Below are 25,452 nucleotides of genomic sequence, written 5' to 3'. Positions count from 1 at the left end.
CACTAGAATCAAAACATTCCTAAGGAGACACAAAAACCAAAATGAATGCATCAACAAGACATCACAGATATTCTGGGGCATAATTGGCTATTTTGTTACTCACCCAATCATATTTTTCATGGATATTAAATAATCATATAGGCTTAAATATATCCCCAAATATGGACAGTGGGCCAATAAGTGAAGGTTGAGCTATAAGATTATGGATATTTTATGGTGAACATGTACAGACATGGCAAGTGTCTTGTACAAAAGTCATGAAAATATGGAACCAGTCTGATGAGTGCTACATCACGGGGTGGTCTTTTTCATCTTCATGACAACGGTCAAGACCTCTGCCTTCTAACCCATTTATAGGAAAAAATGTCTTTAATCAGAAAACTCGTATTGCTGGGAATGTACATCTCAAAGCCACCAAGTTCTGTCCAGCACGTGTAAGTGAAAAAATAGACAAGTTCCTTCATCTGCTTTACTTTAAAGCCTGTTCATGTTCAAGACTCCGGTACAGCATTCCGTGGCGTTAAGTGCACAACACAATTGCAAAGGCCCAAAAAGAAAGCCAGGGGTGCTTCTTGGACCAGGAACAGATGGAGGGATGTAGGGAGAGAGGATGGCTCAGGGAGCAACTGTTAAGAGACAGAAGGGTGGACGGATTTGTATTTTTTTTTCCCCTCGGATGGGGTGTGTTTTAGAAGGTTGACAAAGCTCATGTTTCAGCGCTCGTGGGGGTCGGGGTTGGACCGGGGTTTCTGGAGTATACTAAGATTCATAAATGCACCAGTGGACATAAAACCGCGGAGCTCGGGCTGACGCGGTGGGTGCTGTCTGTGCGCAGGGGCCTGGCGTCGGATCCCCCCCAAAATACATAATACTCACACACTCCCTGCGAGCACTGAGCTGCAGTTTCGCCGTTGCCGGCGAATTTACTACCCGACGGACCTGCATGTCTAACTTTTAGACATGTTCAGATTTGTGGATTCACGGACTGTTCTGCTACTTGTAGCAACACAATTTATTTTGCTATCCGTTGTCAGATGTCAACAGGAAGATGACCGTAAGTTGGAGCTTTTTCATTGAAATCCAGTTTTCTGGTGTAAAATGTTTTTTGACAGTTGCAAGTTTGCATCGGATCAAAGCCATTTGACTCACTCATTTTTCACTTGGATTGTGGATTCCTATACTTTCGTAAAATTAGTCCCGCGATCGCACTTATCAGATGGTGTGGCTACTGTCCCATTGGTAAACTTGACATAATTCATACTTCAAACTGTGGCGCTCCGGATTTAGCCCACCCGCCGTGCGCTTTGTAATTCAAACAATTGTAAGACAGCAATTCAAACTCGCGGATATCGCGAGATGTAGTAGATTTAAGGTATGTTACCGAATTGTTATCTTCGGAAATTCTTACACTGGAGTTAGCAATTAGTTAAACAGGTCATATAAATTAACAACAAATGATGCATCCTATTAAATCATCCATTTAAAGTTCGGTTTAAATATTTTACATTTAAATATTTCAGTTTAGCAAGATTTTTAAATGATTACAGTGTTGAGTGTGCCTATATGAACTTAGGAGGCATTTAGCGATGTGAGAGTTTGTGAACAAGGGGACGTTTTATATTTTACTGCGTTCATTGTGGAACATTAGGGTATGTTTACGGTTGTAATAAATGTGACTATCTTTAAAGATGTATTCAATCCCAAGAATTATTGTTCAGCACACTCTAACTCTTTCAGACGTTTTTTGCGTTGAGTGTGTATGATTTTGTTCAAATCATTCACATTTAGTTCAACACAAAACGTGCGTGATTTGTCAATTGCTGAACGGTGCTGTTATAACTAGGAAAAACTGAAGGCCAAGCGTAATTTACATTGTGCTTTTAAGTCATGCCATATTGTAGAATGCGATAACGACTTCTAAATGATATGGTGTGCGGCACAATTTGTCACTGTTCTCTTAAATGACGTGTTCAGTTGTTGCTTACTTGGCGCACAAGTGTGCGCACCTGTGTGTCTGCATGCGTGTGCAAGAGAGATCAGCGCCATCAGCGGGTCCCAGGAAGGCTCAAATGGCACATCATCAGCAGACCTTCAAAAGGGGCTTGGAAAGTATGGGGTCTGTTTGTTCAGTGGTAGGGCATAGTTCATGGGACCTGGGGTCAGAGGACTTGACAAAAGGAGAGAGGCCTCTGGAATGTCCAAGGGGACCAAACCCACCAGTCGGCAGAAGAAGGGCAAGCACAAAAGAGCGATGAGAAGCTGCTGGGGGTGAGAGTAGGAGACTAACTGTCCTTGTCACCTTAATGGTAGGTAGATTTGATTAAGATTTCCCCACTGCTCCAACTTGTGCTCAGTCAGCTTCTGTCTCTTTCAGTCAATCAGATAGGGATGAAATGTTAATCACAGAGGCTGGATGTTTGGGTGAGTGCATACACCCCATACAGCCCAAGAGCAGTTTAAGAATTTTCTACAGGGACTCCTTTAACTCCATCGCCTTATGGGTTTGGCTGCTATAACTGAGCCATTCGCTTATTTCTAAGATGGAGGTTCTTAAACAGTACTTTATACAAATTTCTGAAACACAAACTACCTTAGGGTCTATGTATATATGTGTGCGTGCGTGTGTCTGGGGTCCACCTCTCTGACCCACTGAAGTGTGTCTGCACTGGTGGTGGGTGAGACCATTAGATCCAGATGGAGGTTGAGAGTAGGATATGTTTGTTTAAGGCACCACTCCGTCAATGCTACCCTGTGAGTGTGAGAAAGGCCCATTCATGGCTAATTCAGTGGATGCAGGATATAGTTTCACACAGACACAGACCTCAAAAACTCACATTTTACAGTAGGGTATTGGACCTTGCATCAACATCAATTAGTCTTACAGAAACTGCCTAATCTGGTCATGGTCCTTAAGCTTCAAAAGTTGATTTTGCCAAATCAGCCCTCCTTTTGTGAGATCCTGTAATTGGATGTGAAGTACTATAACTATGATAGACCATCAAAAAGGCAATAGATGTAATGGTAAGGATTAGTAATCTTTGTGATAGTCATAACTTTCATGAGACACATAAAAGCTACTGATAAGTAGTGTTGTTTGTGTGTGAGGGTGATTGTAAATATATCTATGTGCTCACCTGTCTCTCACCCCCACGCATCTCCTCTCTGTTGGTCTCTCACTGGCGGCTACAGAGGAGGAGGTAGGCGGCTGCATCCAGGATGGCCGCCAGTACGCAGACCGTGCAGTGTGGAAGCCAGAGGCGTGTCGTGTCTGTGTGTGTGACTCGGGGGCGGTGCTGTGTGATGAGGTCATCTGCGAGGAGCTGAGGGATTGTGCCAATCCTGTCATTCCGCCTGGAGAGTGCTGCCCCGTTTGTCCTGCTGATCACGACCAGCCTAGCGGTCCGCGCTTCCTCACACACCTTTCTCTCTGCTCACTACACCTGCTACATGTTCCGCACATGTTCTCCCTACTGTCTGTTCTGAGCTCCATAATTCCAGCAGTGATGTCCCATTTAACCAGACTTCACCCAGTCCCTTAAAGGGGGTAGTGTGAAGGTTATGTGATGACTGTGTTTGGAACTCAAAACTAACAGAAGGAAAAAGGACTTTGAAGTTTTATGTTTCACATGAACATAAAGCAATTCATGAAAATGAAAGCTTTTCAACATTGTGCACAGTCCTTATTATGGTGACTTATTTTGATGTCCTACAACTTCTAGAGTGAATTTGGTCTGTCACTGGGCTGACTATGTCTGAAATCAAAACTGCCAATTATGTGATTTGGGTTACTAATCCACTGTATGAAGAAATGTAGGATTATAGTTTTAGACACTATGAATTCTCTTACCAAATATTTTAAGTTACATGTTTTTAAAATTCTGCTTTGTCCAAAGTATTTTAATTATATTTTAACCTCAGAGACAATGTAGTACAAGAAAACATGTTACTTTGTGCTTGTTCTATCAAAGGTTATTTGAATGTATATTTATGGCATCTTTTACATTATATAAATATAGAAAAAACATTTAAAGATTGCCATCACTTGATTAAGGACTATGCTGAGAAAATTGTGGAAACACTTTCATTTGAATATCTGTAAATATATATTTGACTATGCCTTATTTTTATATTTACACAGGTCAGTTGCTCTTGAGTCTGAGTGTGAGGGTTCAGAGGACACTTGATCAAACATCTAAATTCAGATTCCAGTTTAGCAGACATTCACATTTAGCAGACTCAAGACTGATCAAACAGTCACTTCACTTCATTCACATGTTAAGATACTCATTCAAGCAGATTCAGACACAGTTCAACAACTAAAGGATTCAAATAGTGATTCATTCAGATTAATTCAAAATTTGTGATTGCAATAGATTTATATAATAAAACTTAGCCTGAGCTTTCCCCCCTCTGAGTCCCCTCCTTTTCCACACTGTCTCATGTCTGATGATTAAGTCCTTGTTGCTATATTAATACAAAACTGAAAAGTATTATTCAACAGAAAGCATTTCATGCATCATTCAGTTTATTAAGTCAAATGTCAAATACTTTTGAATGTGCTTTTCAAATTCACAGACCTCCTTAAATTGATGCATGAAACATTTTTCAGGTTGATGAAACACATTCAGGCAGGTGTTTCATTTAATTGGATTTGCCCCTGGCAAATACACTTTACATGTTACAGTAAAGTTATCATACTTAGCATAATGCTTTTTGCATGACTACTTCAGCAATGTCCCATTGAACATGGCTGCTGGCTTTGAAATGGAATGAGTGGTTCATAAAATATTGGTGTACCTATATGTGAAATGAACCATCGCCATGCAGCACCCCCCCCCCAAACTAACACTCTAGCAGAATTTGACTGGAGGATGATATGGCATTGGTGCAATAATGAGTGCTATGCTGTTCAGTTTTCCTGTTTCAAGCTTTTCCATGAATGGCCATTGATTGGTTTTGTCAGTGAAAGTGACCTTGTTAAGAACTAGGGTTTCCTAATTACATCAGTTTGCAGGGGTTTTTGAGTGAAAATCTTTTGAACTCCTGATTATTCATTTCTGCTTATTTTGTTGTTGTGTAGCTCTCAGGGCGCCATGTGAAATGCATTTTTTATTTCTAAGTGTAGTTTTATTTATCCTGATTTTTATTGACTCACAAAGTTACATGACACATATTTTCAAGGTGTGTTTTTATCACACAAATGAAGTGCTAGAGTTTCATGTATATGTTTTATTTGTAAGGTTTTTTAACATTCTTCTTTTCATCTCTCATTGTGTCACCTGACTACAGAGACCATTGGGGCAAAGGTGAGTGTAATGGTGACTATTCTATTCACATGCAACACGAAACATAAAATATCAAAAACAATAAAATGAACATTATACACTTCAGATTACTCTTTATCTTTTCTTGATTTTACTCTGCAACACATTAAACTTTGGCTTGAATTTTTTTCCTCCCCAACATTATGAACATTATGATTATAGGGACAGAAAGGAGAACCCGGTGAGATTGCAGATGTAAGTTAATGATTAAAATCTTTCCTTCCTGGCTCTGATCTTAAACACTTGTTGTCTGAGATTGTTCTTTTTCTTTATGGAATCAAGCAACAACACTAATCTCACTTCTGTATTTGGGATCTTTTTTACCTGTTATTTTAAAATTATGTCCACAATTGCAAGTGTAGTTGATAATCATTAGCTTGTAACTGTAGTTTTACTAGCATGTGCTTTAATTATGTTTGTTGTATTTTGACAGGTTGTAGGACCAAAAGGACCTGCTGGCCCCATGGTGAGACACTTCAGACAGATTTCATTTGTCAGATTTCATTCCTATTATTTGATTAGTGAACGTTGTCACAGGGGTAAAGTGCAGTTTAAATATCTCCACTAGGGGGCTCCTCTTACTCTCAGTGGAAAGAGCTATTTTCTTCTCTTTGATTTAAAAACTTGATAAAGTGCACATATTCTTTGCAGTTCTGTCCAAACATAACATAGTCACTTAATTTGCTGCCAACAAGCTTGTCATCTTTTCCTTGTTGTTCTTCAGGGACCCCCAGGAGAGCAGGGCCCACGCGGAGAGAGAGGAGCTAAGGGTGAGAAGGTAAGACAGTTCGCTGACATTCTGACCTTTTTCTTGCCAGACTCAAGAGTAAAGGTAATAAGTCACACTTAATTCTCTGCAGTTGTACTACACTGGGGAGGGGTTTACTAAAAGTACCCAGCAGGAAAAGGATGTGAAAAGGATTTCACTAATATCACTTTTTTTTTTTTTTCTTAGGGAAGTCCAGGCCCCAGAGGAAGAGATGGTGAGCCCGGCACTCCAGGCAACCCTGGACCTCCTGGACCTGCTGGACCACCAGGTCCTCCCGGACTCGGAGGAGTGAGTTTCTCCTCTCCTTTTTCTCTCTGCTCCATTCAATCAATTAGTGTAATTGAATGAATCTGAATGTTGGATGTTGGAATTTAAGATTGGTATTGTGACCTTCTTCTGGGTGTCTGCAGAACTTTGCGGCTCAGATGGCTGGTGGTTTTGATGAGAAAGCAGGAGGAGCACAGATGGGTGTGATGCAAGGACCAATGGTACATGGGATGGAATTATCCCTCAAGCTAAAGATCCCTAGACATAATGTAGAGCCATTATCAAGAAAGACACTGCATTACATCATACCTATACAAGTGTGCATAACTGGCCAATGGTTATTACAGCCACTTATTGTTGGTTCAAAAGAAACAGATCAAAAGGTCGGTCACTGGCTTTCTTGGTTACATTTGTAAAACATAAATCAACAACAACAACAGCAGCAGCAGCAAGATTGGGACAGAAATAACAGCTATATACTATTTTGCTGCTCTTCTTTATATCATTAGCAGTTGTTTCATAGCAGCAAAATATCAGTTGTTGTTTGGACAAACCTATCTAAGAATACTATACATTACCAGCTGTGAAATACAGTGCAAAACAAATCAAATCATGCTCAACCTATAGGGCCAGCAAATGTCTGGCCTGTAAATTTCTACAAACTGGTCAGTCACGCCCTCTAGTGATGAACAAAAACACAGCAAATAAATCACCTTCTACTAGAGCAGTTTTCAGTAATAGTGTGTGTTGCCTTAGTTACAGTTAAAAAACAACCAGTTATAACCATTCACAGGTGATTGTGAATCACCATTATATTACAACATTTTCTTTGTAAATCAACTCACACTGTCATGTTGTGGGTTTTATATAGGGTTTGTATGCATTGTGATCATTTATATCATTTATTTTATTCTTTAGGGCCCCATGGGTCCCCGTGGCCCTCCTGGCCCTTCTGGAGCACCTGTAAGTATATATACACACACTATAATTTGCACAATTTTTAATAATATAGTACATTTTATATATATAATATATATATATAATTCCATATGTTTAATTAGTAGTTCCAGTATGTATATATAATTCCAATATATTTAATTAGTTAAATTTTTTTTAGTTTTGTGTTAAATTTGCTAAATTGTTACATGGGACATGGATAATAAGTTCTAGACAAGACAACGGAGAAAAATACATTAGTGAATAGTGGAAGAATAGTGGAATAGTGGAATAATGTCTAATCTGGGATGAGATTAATTGTTTATTGAATTTCAAATAAGGCTAGGGGAATAACAACAATCTTAGGTGGCAGATACTTCTGAGTCATTTATGATGTACGTAGAAGAGATTCATCTGAGAAATTGATCATAATGTGAATTTCCTACATCCACCAACGCACAATCCCATATTTTCATCTGTTCAATGTAGGGCCCACAAGGTTTCCAAGGCAACCCCGGAGAGCCTGGTGAACCTGGACCTGCTGTGAGTATCACAAAAGGCCTCCATTCATGTAAAAAGACCAGATTCTTCTTAATTAACCGAGACATGAAAAGATCAAAGCCCACGTACACCCACACAATGCTTCTTAGATGGACTGCTCACTAGCTCATCTTTATCAGCCCGTGAATTTTCTCTTCAGTTGTTTTTTACGTAATTACTCACATTGCTGTTCTTTTTAACAGGGCCCTCTTGGACCCCGTGGCCCCCCTGGACCATCTGGAAAATCAGGAAGTGACGTGAGTGGCCTGTCTGGAAATCTGGGTGTCAATAAAGCTGCTCCTGTTTTTGCATGGTCTTTAATGTTAACATTCCACGGCATGTGCTAATACCCCATCTTCTTTAGGGTGACCCTGGAAAACCCGGTAAGGCAGGTGAGCGTGGACCTCCAGGACCTCAGGTAAACACTATTTTAGACTGTACCTGCTCTCTCTAATCACTTAGCCATGCATACAGTATTATTTTATTTTCAGTCACCTTCCTAAGAAGTAGCAACCTTTTTAAAGTTTTGTACATTTGAGTAATTTGGGCATTTGTTGGACAGGGAGCACGTGGATTCCCTGGAACTCCTGGACTTCCTGGCATCAAGGGACATAGAGTAAGTTGCCTGATTGGCTGAAATAGTCTGACTGTAAAAATACAATAAGAATTGTATCTTTTCTGTACCTGTGCTGGTTGTGGAGTGTTGGTGTGTTATGACCATATCTGTTTAAGCATTGTCTCCTCTTTTTGGGACATATGTGTAGAGAAGAACATATAACACTGCTTGTGGTTTTAGGGACACCCAGGTATTGATGGTGTAAAGGGAGAGACTGGAACTGCTGGAGCCAAGGTACAGAATCATAACATCCTCCACATTCACTCATCACAAAGGACATCATACACGGCTACAACAGTGTCACATAATTGCACATAATGAACCATTCACATCAGCTATGTGTATAGACAGATGAACTTTACATTAATATGCACCGCACATATTATCACAGACACAGCACTCAAGTGTATATGCAAAAATTATTTGGTTTTTAAACATAAAAATAACCTTTATATATTCACACACAAATTTCACACCTGTTTTCTCATTAGTTAAAGATAGAGCAGTTCTACATATCAGTATGTGCATGAGAAACACAAATGTAGGTACCCTCATGATGGCTACAATAGTACAGCTTTAGCATTACCCCATCTCATGCCTTCATCTCTCTCCTCTTCATCCTCCCAGGGTGAGGCAGGTGCCCCCGGAGAGAATGGTGCCCCTGGACCAATGGTGAGTTACAGATGTGACCTTGTGCTACGAAATGACAAGAACCGTCCTCCCTGTAGCACGTAGTGCCATCATTTATTTGAGGTCACAGTCATCGCCTGTGCTGATGACCCGGTTCTGACTGCTTACAGTGTCATCCATGTGCCTAATGTTTCCTTCTCCCTCCTTGTTTTTTTCAATCAGGGCCCACGTGGTCTGCCTGGTGAAAGGGGACGTCCTGGACCTTCGGGATCTGCTGTGAGTGACTGAAATCTCTCTCCTCTCTTTGTGTATTGTGTCCTGGCTTGACCGTATTCTGGTCAACTGCTATGGGGACTCTCTTGGCATATTTTCTGAAAACATGTTCAGGAGTAGAGAAGCTGTGGTTGAATGACTGAAACTTCTCAGTGTTACATACCTTAAATGGTTTGAATGGTTGATTACGCTTGTCTTACATGTGTCCTGTCTCTTTGCAGGGCGCCCGTGGTAATGATGGCCTGCCTGGTCCCGCGGGTCCTCCTGTGAGTGCTGCCTGACACCAATAATCCTTCAAACATAATGATGGGATAGTCATTGTTCAGTCACGATAAACTGGCGGCTCTCTAGTCAAAACACTGGACTAGTTTCAGCATTTGAAGTGCTGAGTCATCCTGAGCAAAATGCCATGAATCAGATGAGTAGTGAACCTTTTTAATGCCAGTGTTTTAATGTATTTTGATGCTTGTTCTCTTCAGGGTCCTGTTGGACCTGCTGGTGCCCCAGGTTTCCCAGGATCCCCTGGTTCTAAGGTAGGTCATACCTCTCAGTTAACTATCTGATTGATTATTTGATGCCTCAACTTTGTGTATCATGCAAAATATGATTTCAGGACTTATTGGGGAAGTTCAGAGATAGGCTATCGGTAGACTTTACCTGGTGAACTTCACTTTACAGGGTGAGGCAGGCCCTACTGGAGCTCGTGGACCTGAGGGAGCACAAGGGCAACGTGGAGAGGCTGGTACACCTGGATCTCCTGGCCCGGCTGGTGCCTCTGTAAGTAAAATTGCAGAAATCTGTTTTTACCCATTTAAAACTGCAGTAAAACATGCAACAAAAATGATTACACTCATACAGAGATTACAATGCATAGCAGCTCTCTTTTATGTAGTCTGAATTTGTTACCATACACAAAGGAAGCTGCTTACATTTTACAAGATCTACTAAATTAAATGCAAACAAGCAAACAAACAAACAAAATCTTATTTTAAAATACCTCTTTGTGCCATCCTAGATTTCAATGAAATTGAACAACTTAAACCTGATCTTATATAGATCATGAAACTGACTAAAACGTTTCTGACAAGTTACTTATATCACATTGAAAACTTACCATTCCACCATTTTACTTCACCCTAAAGTACTGCTTTGCATGCATTGTAACAGAACTTTTTGTACTACTTCTATTCAGAGAATCTGTTAACATGTGAACATTATTACAGTGAGTTTGTAAAGTGTAGTGCTCATAAGGCAGTGTGTCTGCACTCTTAAACTTTAAATATTATTAAAACAGTCTGTAAATTCTCAGGAGTTAAATTTTTAAGGAACACTACTTAGTGCTTTATTTAACATGAATTCTGAGCATCAGTGTTTATGATTTATAGGGTAACCCTGGTGTTGATGGTATTCCTGGAGCCAAAGGATCTGCCGTAAGTATATTCTCTCATATTTTCACTTTTTCCAGTGTACTGAATGTAAAATAACCTTGTTGGTAATGATATACATTTATTTTTTATCTGAGAGCCTCTTATATTTTGTATTTGAGTCCAGTATATACCATGCAAAGTTAAGCTGGACTCAGATGACGTTTCTTGTTAGCTACCTAATTGGCCCCCTTCCAAGTTACAATGACTTTAATGTGATGATTTGTAACCACAACAAAATATTGATAACTATTTGTAGAAGATGCATGTATCCATTCTTAATTGGGCTGTTCCCCTTTAGGGTGCTCCCGGTATTGCTGGTGCCCCAGGTTTCCCAGGGCCCCGTGGGCCACCTGGACCTCAGGGAGCTACTGGACCTCTGGGTCCCAAGGGCCAGAGTGTAAATCTTCTTCACATTAGTCTCTAGAATATGTCTTCCTCACATTTATTCTCTAGTGTGTAACTCTCCCTCACATTTAGCCTCTAGAGTGTAAGTCTTCCTCATATTTAGTCTCTAGAATGTAAGTCTTCCTCACATTTAGTCTCTAGATTGCAGGACTTCCACATATTTAGTCTAGAGTCCAAGTCTTCATTATATTTAGTCTAGTGTAAGTCTTCCTCACATTAGTCTCTAGAATATGTCTTCCTCACATTTATTCTCTAGTGTGTAACTCTCCCTCACATTTAGGCTCTAGAGTGTAAGTCTTCCTCATATTTAGTCTCTAGAATGTAAGTCTTCCTAACATTTAGTCTCTAGAATGTAAGTCTTCTTCATATTTAGTTTCTATAGTGTAAATCTTCCTCATATTTTGTCTAGAGTGTAAATCATCATCACTTTTAGTCTCGAGAGTGTAAGTCTTCAACACATTTAGTCTAGTGTAAGTCTTCCTCACATTTAGTTTCTAAAATGTAAATCCTCCTCATATTTAGTCTCTAGACTGTAAATCTTACTCACATTTAGTCTATAGAGTGTAAGTCTTCCTCACATTTAGCCTAGAGTCTTCCTCACTTTAGTTTGTTTTTGTGCATTTATCATTCTCACTTATTGTATACATTGTTTTGTAACAGGGAGATCCAGGTATTCCAGGATTTAAGGGTGAGGCTGGACCAAAAGGAGAGCGTGTGAGTCCCAAATGCATCTTTATCATCACCATCAGCATCATCATTGTCAGAAACAAATTCATTATTAATATAATCATCATTAGTATCATTTTCTTTGTATCAGGTTTTAGAACGTTAGTAAGATTTTATTCAGAATTATGGATTTGACTGTAATATAATCTTCAAACAAGGTTTTCAGTTAGTATAGTTTGCTAACCAGTAATTATTTGGTCACTCTACACAGGGTGTTGCAGGACCTCTTGGTCCCCCAGGCCCATCTGGAGAGGAGGGTAAGAGAGGACCAAGAGGAGAGCCTGGTGCTGCTGGGCCTCTTGGACCTCCTGGAGAGAGAGTGAGTCTGACAACATTAATCAATTTCACACTCCTGTCAGTGCAACAACAGGCAAGAAAAACAAATCTGCATAACTAGTCCTATATGATTCTTCTATTCTTTTTCCATGGTAGGGAGCTCCAGGTAACCGTGGATTCCCTGGTCAGGATGGTCTTGTTGGTGCTAAGGTGGGTGAAATCTAATTAATGTATAATGCATATTAGACATTTTCACACCAGCAATGGCCGGATTTAGTAACACTGTTGTCTCTGGTAATGTTATGCAGGTGACTGTTGGTTACTTGAATGCCAAACAATTCTCTTTGGTTTTAATAGGGTGCACCTGGTGATCGTGGTGTTCCTGGAGTGTCTGGACCAAAAGGAGCTACTGGAGATCATGGTCGTACAGGCGAGCCTGGACTTCCTGGAGCCAGAGTGAGTCACAATTTTATGTGGTGGATGTTTCATGGCAACTGACTCTTTGTCAAGTCTAATTTTGCAAGATCAAATGCTCATCAGTGATTGGATCGTGATGGTTTCTTGGTTTAATAATTCATCAGCACAATAAATATAGAGCTAAGAAGCTAAGAAACGTTGCAAACACTAATATAAGGAGTAAATTAGACACTTGCAACAAACATCAGCAAGCACAGTTGCCCATTGCTGGCTGAAAATGTTTTTATATATATTTTTTGTCTACTCTTCTTGTACCTCATAGGGCCTCACTGGTCGTCCAGGAGATGCTGGACCCCAAGGGAAAGTTGGGCCAGCTGTGAGTATCCCAGGATGTCACAGCATCTTCAATTAGATACATTCAGAGAGTGGTCTGGACAGAGCCTCAAAGACAAAGAATATGATAAGTCAGAGTTTATGCCCAACTGTACCCAGACCCAGATTTCTCTATAAAGTATTTTGTTCATACAATGCCTTTCACCGTTACTGGGCACAAATGTCTCATCGTAATATATCCATCTGAAGGTAATCAGTAGTATTGAGTGTGGATTCTCTTTCACTTTATGTAGGGTGCCTCTGGTGATGACGGTCGCCCTGGTCCCCCTGGTCCTCAGGGAGCTCGTGGACAGCCTGGTGTGATGGGATTCCCAGGTCCCAAGGGAGCCACTGTAAGACCATCAAAATAACACTCTAAAGTAGTTACCACAGTCATGAGCTTCAACTGAGATCAACTTAAAGTGGTTGTGTCTCACTGTATTTGTATGTGTCTTCCTCATGTAGGGTGAGCCAGGCAAAGCCGGAGAGAAAGGACTTGTTGGCAGCCCTGGGCTGAGAGTAAGTGATCCTTCTTTGAGCTTGATGGTTTGTTGTGTTCTGCTGATCTGAAGAGCTTACCATGAATAGTCTCTCACTCTGTCTCTGTCTTCAGGGTTTACCTGGTAAAGATGGTGAGACTGGACCAGTTGGTCCTAATGGCCCTGCTGTGAGTATTGTGACTTAAACACCATTATTGATTATTTAGTTTTGATTAAACTTTTATATACACTGGTGAACAATCCCATTTTGAGTCAGTACATTGCACTTATCTACCTGTCTAAATATGAAGCATTATGACATAACTCTAATTTTTGCTAAAAGACAAGATTTCAGAACAAGTTAGTTATTTGAGTCCAGTATACTGAGTAAACATATTGTGTACTTTATTCTCAGTCTTTTGATAAGGTCATTTTGGCAGTTGATAACTGCCACACTGATAACCAAAAAAAGTGATCTTTTCCAAATAGTCTTATCCAAAGCTTAGATATGAAGCACAGTGATGTGAAAAAAAATGTGCAAATGTGATAAAACAGTGCATGCTATTGCATCCTTGGATTTCAGCAAAACTGTACTGATGTTTATATAAATGTTTGACTTTTTTTGGCACCTCTGAGATGATAGAGTGTATGGATGTGACCAGACATTTCAATGAGTGCTTGATGCCTTTTTCAGGGGCCTGCTGGAGAGAGAGGAGAACAGGGCCAGCCTGGTCCCCCTGGCTTCCAGGTATAATAATAACACACACACACACGCACACACACACACACACACACACACACACACACACACAATAATCACAGTAAGATTAATAATAAATGAAAGTTTTTTTTATGAAACTGATCAAAGCTATCATGCTCTGTTCTGCTTCTTTGTAGGGCCTACCAGGACCTTCTGGGCCACCAGGAGAGAATGGTAAACCAGGTGACCAGGTGAGAACAACCCCAGACTCTGATTAGCCTGGTTTGATAAACCTATTTAACCTGGTGATACTAACTTTGAGTGTCCTGACCCTGGCCTATATCTCTCTGTTTACTTCTTCAGGGTCTTCCTGGTGAGGGTGGCGCCCCTGGTGTAGTTGGGCCAAGAGTGAGTGGCTGTGTTACACCATCAGAGCTACTCTGTCACCCAGATTTGAATACAAATGGTACCATGCTTATGCTGCAGTAAGATGACTCTACATCGGTTTGTGTCTCTCTCAGGGTGAGCGTGGGTTCCCTGGTGAGAGAGGAGGTGCTGGGCCTCAGGGTCTTCAGGGACCCAGAGGACTTCCTGGTACTCCAGGAACTGATGGACCCAAGGTAAAAACGTTGACACCAATGGCTTTGTTCTTAAAACTCAAATGTCTTGTGTCTTCTCAGTTCTTCTTATAAAGCCTCCATATTACCATTCGTTACTATTTTAGTGGGCTTCTTATTAGCTTTCACTGAGAACTATAGCTCACTAGCTCTATAAAACACAACAGTCACATATTGAATTTACTAGTGTCCAATACTCACAATATTTTCTCACAGCATCATGTCCCTATGTCTCGTCATGGTCCCTCATATCTCAACTCATTACTATATAGCTGCAGTTCTTCTTATATTAATTCATATGTTTGCATATAGTGTCTGCCATCATAAGTAATTTCTCATTATCATGAACTTGTAACGATTCTGCTGGCCCGAGTGCCGAAGGGAGTGGAGCAGGATGCACAGACTCCCTCGATAAAGTGATACATTTATTAACATATCATACGAATAACGGTGGCACTCACACACAACATTAACGACAGACATCATGTACACATTTAACTAAACACAGGCTACATACGTGTTTTGACATACAGCAGCAGACTAACCATAATCAACACAATACACACACTAACAGAGGTTTAAATAGACAAAGAAACAAGACGTTAAACCGTGCAGGTGCGTGCAATTATGGAGGGTGTGGTTACAAATGGGGCGAAACCCCCTGCATGCGGGAGGCCGTACCACGTGACTTGTGTGGGGGGCAGAGTGTCCCGTGACAGAACTACACAGTAAACTTAACAATTTTACTGTAGGTCTCTTGTAAATTCAGTAGCATGCTGTTTAATTCTGCATGCTACACTGTACAATTCAATTAGGCAATTCAACACTGATGTGCCATCATGGCACCTGGTATATAATGCTAATGTTGTCCTTGCTAAATGAAGCATAGTGTATGGATAAAATCTGAAACAAAATCAGTTGAGATACTAGAAAAGAGCTGATCCAAAATGTACCAAATTTGCTCATTGGTCAATTTTATTATGCACTGTCAAAGGCCCATACAATTAGTGCCCATTAGTGCCCACAAATCAATAGTATTGTATGTGTGCTAATGATGTTTCAATCATGTCTTGTAGGGTGCGATAGGCCCATCTGGTGCTACTGGTGCACAAGGCCCTCCTGGTCTACAGGGCATGCCTGGGGAGAGAGGAGGTTCAGGCATCCCTGGAGCTAAGGGTGACAGGGTGAGTAGGAACAAACCCAGCGCTCTCTCTAATCACGTTACAAATTTCAACCTTGTGGAAATTGTTTTATTGATTGATTTCAATTACTGATCACGCTGAATCACCTTGTCTTTTTCAGGGTGACACTGGAGAGAAAGGACCTGAAGGAGCTCCTGGCAAAGATGGCTCAAGAGTGAGTGTTACATTTTGAGGAGTGAGGCTGTTATTAAGAACATCAGATTTACTTGTATCTTTTTGATCATGTTCTCCTTGCTTTTGTCTTCAGGGTTTGACTGGTCCAATTGGCCCACCTGGTCCTTCTGGCCCCAATGGAGCTAAGGTGAGAACCTCTCTTGTCAGTTGTTCATAAGGTGTGTTATGTGTGTTGTTAAGTCTATACAGAGAATGAAGCAAACTTTCTCTCTTATTTTCTAATTTCCATCCTCCCTCCCTGTTTCTTATAGGGTGAAACTGGTGCTATTGGCCAAACTGGACCTGCTGGTGCCCGTGGTGCCCCTGTAAGTTTGAGATGGTTTTGTTCTGTCTGAGATTTGGGATCTGGTGGTATCTTATGGTCCTCTGCTTTATCTCTTTTTGAGATTGAACTGTTTCTTCCTTTCTCTCTAGGGTGACCGTGGTGAGGTTGGACCTCCTGGACCTGCTGGTTTTGCTGGACCTCCTGTGAGTAGGACTACATCTACCATTTGAATGATAGTTTGCATAATGTTACACATTTAAACAGAAATTGTCAGATGCATCAGTGAATATCAGACAATGATTCATTCTAGCATCAGTAGAAAATGGATTTCTCAAAATAAGCAATGATAACATTCATCTCCATAGGTAAATACAACAGATCATTAGTCCTAGAATGATTTATTCTGGCATTACTAGATTATTATTTTTTTCTGATTAATTAATGTTAACTCATCAATAAATGTAAAAACTGAATCAATCTAAAACTCGGTGAACATTTTATCAGAATAAAGTGGTAGTGTATGGATAAGCTGTCTGTGACATATAGTAGTTTGAGAACTAAGCATAAATGCCAATGGATGCATAGTGTCTGTTTTCAGGGTCATTTTTGGAGTGCAAAGACTACACTTGTCTTGGTCAGAATTACCCTGATACCACTGACATTTAATAGATTAAAATGACACATTGCATATTTTCTAAAAACAAAATATCAAGGAGACATTTAAGAGCTGAAACTTGCGTTAGACCAATGTCTCTATGGATAATATGATATCAGTAAATTAGAACCAGCATGTATAACTATCATCCTGTTTGTCCTCAGGGTTCTGATGGTCAGCCTGGATCCAAGGGAGAGCAAGGAGAGTCAGGTCAGAAAGGAGATGCTGGAGCCTCTGGACCTCAAGGACCATCTGGAGCACCCGGCCCAGTTGTGAGTAGCAATTTACGACACATAACGTTATTAGGTGTTATATCCTGCTGCATTAACAATAATCAGCACCATCCTTCAAAATGTGACTCAGTTTTAACACTAACAGTAGGTTAATGTAATGCTAATCTTTGATGTCAGGGCCCAACTGGCATTTCTGGACCTAAAGGAGCCCGTGGAGCACAAGGAGCCCCAGTGAGTCATTTCTTTATTAATTAAGGCATTAAACGAATCATTGAGCTGTGGTTGTTTAATTATATCCTGTTCAATCTTGACCCATCAGCAGGGATTTAGTGATATTAATGCATTGTAGAGTAATGGCTGAATTTGGGACATACATCTGTTATGCAAATTTTGAAAGTAGACTTAAAGTCATTTTCTCTTCCAGGGTGCTACTGGTTTCCCAGGTGCTGCAGGAAGAGTTGGACCACCTGGTCCCAACGTAAGCACTACTGCATCCAAACATCTCAGTGCCTTTATCTTTGATTTACCAGCAATAACATGCCAAACTTTGCATCTGTATTTATAAAAACAATACATGTATGTCAGCTTCCAGCATTCCTTTTCTATTAGACACAGAGGGTGGCTTGGGTACACGTGACATTTGTTGTACACTGATTTCATGTTATCTAATGGTCTGATGGTATTTTTCTCATCTCTGTCTTTCTTCTTTTATCTCTATTTTCTTCTCCATGTCTTCACCTCTCACAGGGTAACCCTGGCCCTGCTGGCCCATCTGGTCCTGCTGGCAAAGATGGTCCTAAGGGAACTCGTGGTGATGCTGGGCCTCCAGGAAGACAAGGAGATGCTGGACTGCGTGGGCCTTCTGGAGCCCCTGGAGAGAAAGGAGACTCTGGAGAAGATGGTCCCCCAGTAAGGCTCGCACACATTTCTCAAAAGTCATCTAGCCCACCAAAGTGATGAATCACTATTCTCTACCTATAAAAAAGTGCCTCATAGAACTTACACTTTCCTGTCCTCCATGTTTCTCTTCTTCCATTTTTAGGGTCCTGAGGGTCCTTCTGGACCTGCAGGTCTTGCTGGCCAGCGTGGTATTGTTGGTCTGCCTGGCCAGCGTGGTGAGAGAGGTTTCCCTGGTCTCCCAGGACCTTCGGTGAGTATAAATAAACCAAATAATTTTAATTTGACCAAAACACATGTAGGGATAAAGCATGATAAAGAACTAGAAATTTATATTAAAATAGATATTTGGACAGAATAATGTAGCTTAGAACAGCATCTCTTAGTGTTTGGGTTGAGTGCCCTTTACATGAGAAGCACTGCTATTTTTAATTCGTTGGACAAACTGACCAGAAGTGGCTTTAGCCATTATTAATTCACAGTTTTTTTTATGTTATATCAAGCACTTCAGTAGGCACTTTACTATGAGCACTAGTAATAAGCAATATATGAATTAATGCAGTATACCCTATCTTCTTGTTACATCTCAATATCTTCAGGTGAAACACATCTTCAAATGAATATGAAACTGAATATTATGAGTTGTTCTTCCATAGTAGATACTGTTTTCATCCTTGGCTGATGATATAGAATTTTCTGAACACAATCAATTTCTTGGAATGCTATTAAGCTGATAGATTGCTTTGCCTAAATCTGGTCAACTCTGTGTCACAGGGTGAGCCTGGCAAACAGGGAGGTCCAGGTGGTGCTGGTGACCGTGGCCCGCCTGGTCCTGTTGGACCCCCTGGACTGACTGGACCTTCTGGAGAAACTGGACGTGAGGTAAAAATTTGATGCAATGCTCCTGTAGCTCATTTGACAGAGCAGGTAGGGTAATACCATGTAATACCAAGGTATTGGTTGGATGCCCAATGGAGCACATGTCATTCTGATTAAATGAAAGTTGCTTTAGATAAATGATGTAACTGTAAAGAATACAAATGACCCAAACTGTCAAACTGAACCTGACTGAAAAATAAAATTAGAACAATGCTTTTCACACTGCCAAAACTGAATGAGTGATCTCCATCAGTATGATTGGAGATGGATTCAATATATTGCAATGAACCAGTTTCACATTTACAAGTAATTGGGGTGATCCATGTCAAACCAAATTTTAAGGACTTGTTCTAACTTCATTTAAGAAAAGCAACATAGAGCAAAAATTATCACAAGATAGTACTATTTTGAATAGTCCCTAACAGTTGTGATAGACCTTAACCCTACTGTGTTTTTGGGGGAACTGCTGTGATTCAGGGACCCTATTTTTGTCTTGTGTAGAATTTGAACCAGAGAACAGTATACTGGACAGATCCTCTATATACAAAATTTAATCCAGTTGATACTACTTTACATGACTATATCACAAGTAAAAGTGAGGAGCGAGGTAGAGTGTAGATGCAAGAAAGGTTTTATTCAAAAAAGTTAACATGAGTTAAAACCAACACAAAAGAAGCCAGGGAACTAGGAAAAATAAACAGAGGAAACCAACGGGGACAGCCTTCATTCCTACAGGACAAAGAGCTGACAGTTAGGCCGAGTACAGGAGGTTAAATACACCGGCAAATGAATAGATACAAGAAAGACCTGCATACAATTAATGGCAGGTAACGAAAAAATAAAATAAAACCACATGATGACATTGCCATGGGAATATACAAACAGAAACAAAACAAAACAAAAACAAAAGCACATGGACCTCAGCTACACAGGAACTGTGTCACGAGCAGGGAAATCCATGACACCATGTTGAAAAGTAAAAAAATATTTTTCTTCCAACCAGGCTTGTATTACCCGTGTCTGGGTGACACAGTAGCTATTGACTGATTATTGAAACACACTTTATGTTTCTTGTCTTTAGGGTAATCCTGGATCTGATGGGCCTCCTGGCAGAGATGGTGCTCCTGGTGTTAAGGTGAGGCTACAAAAAAATTCAGTTTTTAAAAATCTTTTACAAATCACAATCTGAGATGCGCCAGAGAAATATAGCATCACTCCACATATTCCATGTTGTAATGTTCCTTGAAACTTTCAGGGTTCTTGTTAATAGCTAACTAATTTACGTCTTGACCCAATAATGCTTTGTTTAATGTTCATGAGCATATCTCCTGCAGGGTGAGCGTGGTAACACAGGTCCTGTTGGTGCCCCTGGTGCCCCTGGTCCCCCTGGCTCTACTGGTCCTGCTGGTCCTGTGGGCAAGCAGGGAGACAGAGGAGAGAACGTAAGTGCTGCAATATCATATGAATTGGATTTAAGGCTTACAGGCCAACTGACTCAAAAGAGTTTATTACGCCACTGTGTCTCTAACAATCATCAGTGTATATAAAAACACATTGCTTCTATAAAGCCATCAAATCATCAACATGAGTATTAACTTTATTTTTTGAAATTAGTCATTATTAACATTATTAAAAATATCAAAAATACTTTTTAGAACACAGTGCTTTATCTCTGCATAGATCCTCCTGCTCATGCAACAGCTTACAGAGTCTGTTAAAGGTTAGGGTATCATAGGTGTGCCATAATTGTTTTTTAGCTCACAAAGGCCCACAAGGGGCTGCATTTTTTTTCATGCTTACATAATTGCATTAAAAACTTCATATTCCTTTAGGAAGCTTTTTTAAAAAGAGCACCACACTTGAAAACCAGGTTTGGTTTTTGATAAATGTCTTACACTAGTGTATATAAATGTCTTACACTATTGGATATGGTGTGATAGAAGGTGTTGCTAATACATTGCTTTACACTTTTCTGAAGGGGCCACAAGGACCTGCTGGACCTCCTGGACCTGCTGGGGCTAGAGGCATGGCTGTAAGAATTTAATTCAAAGAACATAAAAGATTTTTTTTTCTGATATTAAAGGACAGTATGCATGTGAGGAGACAAGGTTGCTCTGTAGTATTTTTATGCGATAGCCTATATGGAGCATTTTCTCTATGGTTCAGGGACCCCAAGGACCCCGTGGAGACAAGGGCGAGACTGGTGAGGCTGGAGAAAGAGGACAGAAAGGCCACAGAGGATTCACTGGTCTGCAGGGTCTTCCTGGACCTCCTGTGAGTACTGACCTCCAACACCTGTCTATGGATGTTCTCTGAGTAAAGTAAAGCTTGACATGAGTTATCAACGTGATTTTTGTGTTATAGGGTTCTTCTGGTGACCAGGGTTCTGCCGGACCTGCCGGACCTAGTGGACCCAAGGTAAGAATCTCAGCTTTTTAAGCATTGCTAATGTTGCGGTAAGATCCTTGTTTATACATTACAGAAGAACTATTCCTATACCTGAGAAGTCAAAAGTGATGTTGGGAAAATAACTGATATCCTTTTTGATTTTTTGTAGGGACCCACTGGACCAGTTGGTCCAGCTGGAAAGGATGGATCGAACGGTCAGCCTGGACCCATTGGACCCCCTGGACCTCGTGGACGCTCTGGAGAGGCTGGCCCAGTTGTGAGTATAATCCATAATTACATCCATAAACCATAAATAGAATTAAATTAAATCCATAAATATAATTCCCTAATATTTCTTTCCAGAGACAGCATCTAATGTGCATATCTCTATATATCTCTCCTTGTGCTCATTTTCTCTCTCCTTTGTGGCCTCTCCCTACAGGGTCCTCCTGGTAATCCTGGACCCCCTGGCCCTCCTGGTCCTCCAGGCCCTGGCATTGATATGTCTGCCTTTGCTGGACTGTCTCAGCCAGAGAAGGGTCCCGATCCTCTGCGTTACATGCGTGCTGATGATGCTTCGACCTCTCTGAGGCAGCATGATGTGGAAGTGGATACCACCCTGAAATCAATCAACAGCCAGATCGAAGACATCCGCAGCCCAGACGGCTCACGCAAGAACCCTGCTCGCACCTGCCGGGACCTGAAACTCTGCCATCCTGAATGGAAGAGCGGTAAGGACAGAACACAAGGACGAGAGAGAGGGAGAGGGTAGACATGAGAAAGGAAAGTGATACATGGTTACAGAGAGAGTGTAAGGAGGGGAAACATTTAAAAACACAGTAAAACAAATGGTACAGTCCTACAGTTTAGTTGATAAGTGAGAACTATCAAAACAGATACAATTGCACATATACACTAAGATATTACTGATCATACATGCTCAGATTTCAGAAGACACAACCCCACTGGAAAGCAAGTGCATATCACAGGACATAATTGGTGCTGTGGTGTGTTTGTTGTAATTATGTGACCATTGTCCACAGGTGACTACTGGGTAGACCCTAACCTTGGCAGCAGTGCTGATGCCATCAAGGTCTTCTGCAACATGGAAACTGGAGAGACATGTGTGTACCCCACTAATCCCAGTGTCCCACGCAAGAACTGGTGGAGCAGCAAGAGCAAGACACACAAGCATGTGTGGTTTGGGGAGAGCATGTCTGGTGGCTTCCATGTGAGTAAAACAGATGACTCCACTACAGTATTCATGTAGCAGTTGGTTTATTGTATATATCTTACATGTGTCTGTAACATCAGATTGTGAGAATCATAAACATGACTTTCTGAATCATATATATAATTTGGGCACAGGAGCATGTACAACAAAACAGTAACTCATTCTGTGACATTTTTGAAATTACAGATACCTCTGCTAAGCTTAGCTAGGGAAAGAATTAAATGACTCTTAGTTTGTTTAAACAAAATGCATCACAGTGTTTTTGTGAGGGTTTGTGTGTGTAAAAACATCTATACTTAGTAGCCTGTTAAAAATGATAAGCATCTCCTTCATAACCTTGTTCAAATATATTTTTTACCTTATTGGCATGAAAAATAGACTTTCTCTGCAAAAATGTTTGTACAGCTTGACCAGTATGCTGTTTTTGGCTTCATAGCTAAACCTATGTGAGCTTGATTGGCAACTCTAGAGTTAACTGTGATGGACAGAATTTCCACTAGTCTGGGCTTTTGAGTTATTTTCTTACTGGAATATATGCAGAGTTTCCTGCTGTTGCTCTCCAGGGTTCTGAAACTCCATTTTTTGATACTGAAAATATCTGTTTACTAAGTAGTGACAGAGACAGGAAATGTTGCATCTAAGTGGGCTGTGAGTTCAGTCATGCTGCCCATACTGTTGATGTCCCATTTCTTTTCTTCCTTAACAAATTTTATCTTTGTGTAATTCATATTCTTTGTGCAAGTAAAAATAACATATCTCCCTCTCTCTCCCTGTCTCTGGTACAGTTCAGCTATGCTGAGAATGGCCAGATTCCAAGTATGGCCAATATTCAGCTTAACTTCCTCAGACTGCTGTCTGCTGAGGCCTCTCAGACCATCACCTATCACTGCAAGAACAGCGTGGCCTACATGGACCAGGCCACAGGAAACCTGAAGAAGGCCCTTCTGCTGCAGGGTTCCAACTATGTGGAAATCAGAGCAGAGGGCAACAGCCGATTCACATATGGCGTGCTTGAGGATGGCTGCAAGGTGAAGTTCACAGTCTTGTGCACAAGCAGACAAACATCATCTTTGAAACAGAGAAACTCAGCACATACTGTCCAATGCTATACAATGATATTGAGGTGATTTGCGGTACTAATGTTTTTTCACTGTAGAGTATATTCACTGATATTACTTCCCCTTCTCTTGTTTACAGAAGCACACAGAGCAGTGGGGTAAGACTGTGATTGAGTACAAAACTCAGAAGACATCTAGACTGCCCATTGTGGACATTGCTCCTATGGACATCGGTGGAGCTAACCAGGAGTTTGGAGTGGACATTGGACCAGTCTGCTTCTTGTAAAAATATGGACACGATATAAGACATGGAAAGATATAAATGATAAGCAGTAGCTCCATGAAGAAGCAATACACTCTCCAAATAAAGAAATATGGAAGTAAAGGAAAAGAAAAGGAAATTGAAAATTGAAAATTGATGAATGCTTTTTCTCCAAAACACAAAAGTTGTGTTGTCCACGTTTAGTGCCCTGGAGACCAGCACTAAGCAGCACTGGCCCATGAATCTCTCCCTCTGAAATCCAGCCATGTTTCTCATCAACCTCAGTGAAGTCCTTCTTCCATATGGGAGCCGAGAGGAGAAAGGAGCGAGCAAGCAAGACTTAACGAGTAAGAGATGAAAAGTACAGAAACATGGCTAGATGTCATCACATTTGGCAGGGTGGATGGTGCTTTAGAGCTGGGTGCTACAGATGCCCCTCCCACTAACACCATCTTGAACCACACCCAGTCCCACTTTGCCCCTCCCTCTGCTTCCAGACTGTGACTCAGTAAAAACATCACATTCAGCTAGGTATTGTGAAATGTTAAAACTGGGGAGGTTGGGAGTTAACATTTACTGTGTATAATAAAGTCAAATCTTGGTTCAGTTGTAAAAGTCTGTTCTGAGACAGCCAGATCGCTATAATTTCACAGTTATGTGTTTGTATGTGAAAGCGTGTGTCTATGCACACCAACACTTTTTTTGGGAAGTGCAGTTTTATTTTAGTTTTTCCTTTTTTAAATTGTCAATATTTTCCCCTTGACTGCCCATTTTAGGAAGTGTTGGTCCCTTTACAAAAAAGCAAAAGTAAAATAAATTTGGATGATATTTCTGGTTTTGTTCATTTGTATTATCTTCATTTTTTTTTAAAAAAAAGCTACCTCACAATGAAAAACCAAAGTTATAATTTGGATGTGAATTAATCAAAAGTAGCTTGGGGGACTGAAGAAAGAAAGGACATGTCCTGGCTTGGTTCAGTCTGTCTTCAGAAGGTGCTATTACTTTACATCTGTCAGTCATTATTCCCTGGGTCCCCACACCCTCTCCCTACTAGCCTCACCAAACTCACACAGCCTGCTTCAAGGATTCGGAATAACCGGATTAATCAAAGGAAGGAGGGGCTCCTTTGGAACAGGGTGTCCTGAGCATGAAGTGTGCATTTGTGTGAGGGTGTGTATATTTTTGTTATAATTAATTATTATTATGATCATGATAATTTTTGTTTGTTCTTTTTTCATCCTGGTTTTGTTACGATTTTAATTAATGTAAATTGGAAATAAAGGAAAAAACAAGGAATGATGAAGTCATAAATTAATTGAGTTTTTATTCAGTGAAATTCAAATTTAAGCAAACTCTTTAAAAAGTGGTTGAATGCATGTGGGGGTTTGTGTGTATGAGTGAGAGATCTATGATTAATGTATTTTTCTAAAT

At 40.5% G+C, this 25,452-nt stretch overlaps 1 protein-coding gene across 2 annotated transcripts; it reads left to right on the top strand.

The window, feature by feature from the left end:
* Window positions 1–802: 802 nt before the first annotated feature.
* col2a1a (collagen, type II, alpha 1a) lies at window positions 803–24,849 on the top strand. Of its 2 annotated transcripts, XM_027016026.3 has the most exons (54): window positions 803–1,054; window positions 3,190–3,399; window positions 5,290–5,306; window positions 5,487–5,519; window positions 5,758–5,790; window positions 6,049–6,102; window positions 6,280–6,381; window positions 6,504–6,581; window positions 7,279–7,323; window positions 7,786–7,839; window positions 8,040–8,093; window positions 8,201–8,254; window positions 8,399–8,452; window positions 8,633–8,686; window positions 9,080–9,124; window positions 9,305–9,358; window positions 9,577–9,621; window positions 9,835–9,888; window positions 10,034–10,132; window positions 10,741–10,785; window positions 11,081–11,179; window positions 11,848–11,901; window positions 12,125–12,232; window positions 12,346–12,399; window positions 12,547–12,645; window positions 12,929–12,982; window positions 13,233–13,331; window positions 13,444–13,497; window positions 13,592–13,645; window positions 14,152–14,205; window positions 14,355–14,408; window positions 14,521–14,565; window positions 14,679–14,777; window positions 15,851–15,958; window positions 16,077–16,130; window positions 16,224–16,277; window positions 16,402–16,455; window positions 16,565–16,618; window positions 17,235–17,342; window positions 17,481–17,534; window positions 17,728–17,781; window positions 18,051–18,212; window positions 18,346–18,453; window positions 18,975–19,082; window positions 20,161–20,214; window positions 20,414–20,521; window positions 21,058–21,111; window positions 21,246–21,353; window positions 21,444–21,497; window positions 21,637–21,744; window positions 21,910–22,198; window positions 22,511–22,698; window positions 23,487–23,729; window positions 23,899–24,849. In XM_027016026.3, the coding sequence occupies exons 1-54, from the start codon at window positions 961–963 to the stop codon at window positions 24,043–24,045; spliced, it is 4,476 nt and encodes a 1,491-aa protein (XP_026871827.2). In that variant the 5' UTR covers window positions 803–960; the 3' UTR covers window positions 24,046–24,849. The 2 variants fall into 2 exon arrangements, with proteins under 2 accessions (XP_026871827.2, XP_081563904.1); XM_081707778.1 differs by lacking the exon at window positions 3,190–3,399.
* The last annotated feature ends 603 nt before the right edge of the window (window positions 24,850–25,452 follow it).

This window comes from Electrophorus electricus, chromosome 25 (assembly GCF_041902795.1).
Source record: "Electrophorus electricus isolate QZ-2024a chromosome 25, ASM4190279v1, whole genome shotgun sequence".
Classification (NCBI taxonomy): Eukaryota; Metazoa; Chordata; class Actinopteri; order Gymnotiformes; family Gymnotidae; genus Electrophorus; species Electrophorus electricus.
The sequence above is the reverse complement of the archived record's forward strand: the minus strand, read 5'-3'. Positions and strand labels throughout refer to the sequence as shown.

Coding starts and splice junctions, on each gene's coding strand:
- col2a1a (XM_027016026.3), top strand. CDS start 961: ATGTTCAGATTTGTGGATTCACGGACTGTTCTGCTACTTGTAGCAACA. Junction 7,840..8,039: donor CTGGTGAACCTGGACCTGCT/GTGAGTATCACA, acceptor TCTTTTTAACAG/GGCCCTCTTGGACCCCGTGG. Junction 8,687..9,079: donor CTGGAACTGCTGGAGCCAAG/GTACAGAATCAT, acceptor TCATCCTCCCAG/GGTGAGGCAGGTGCCCCCGG.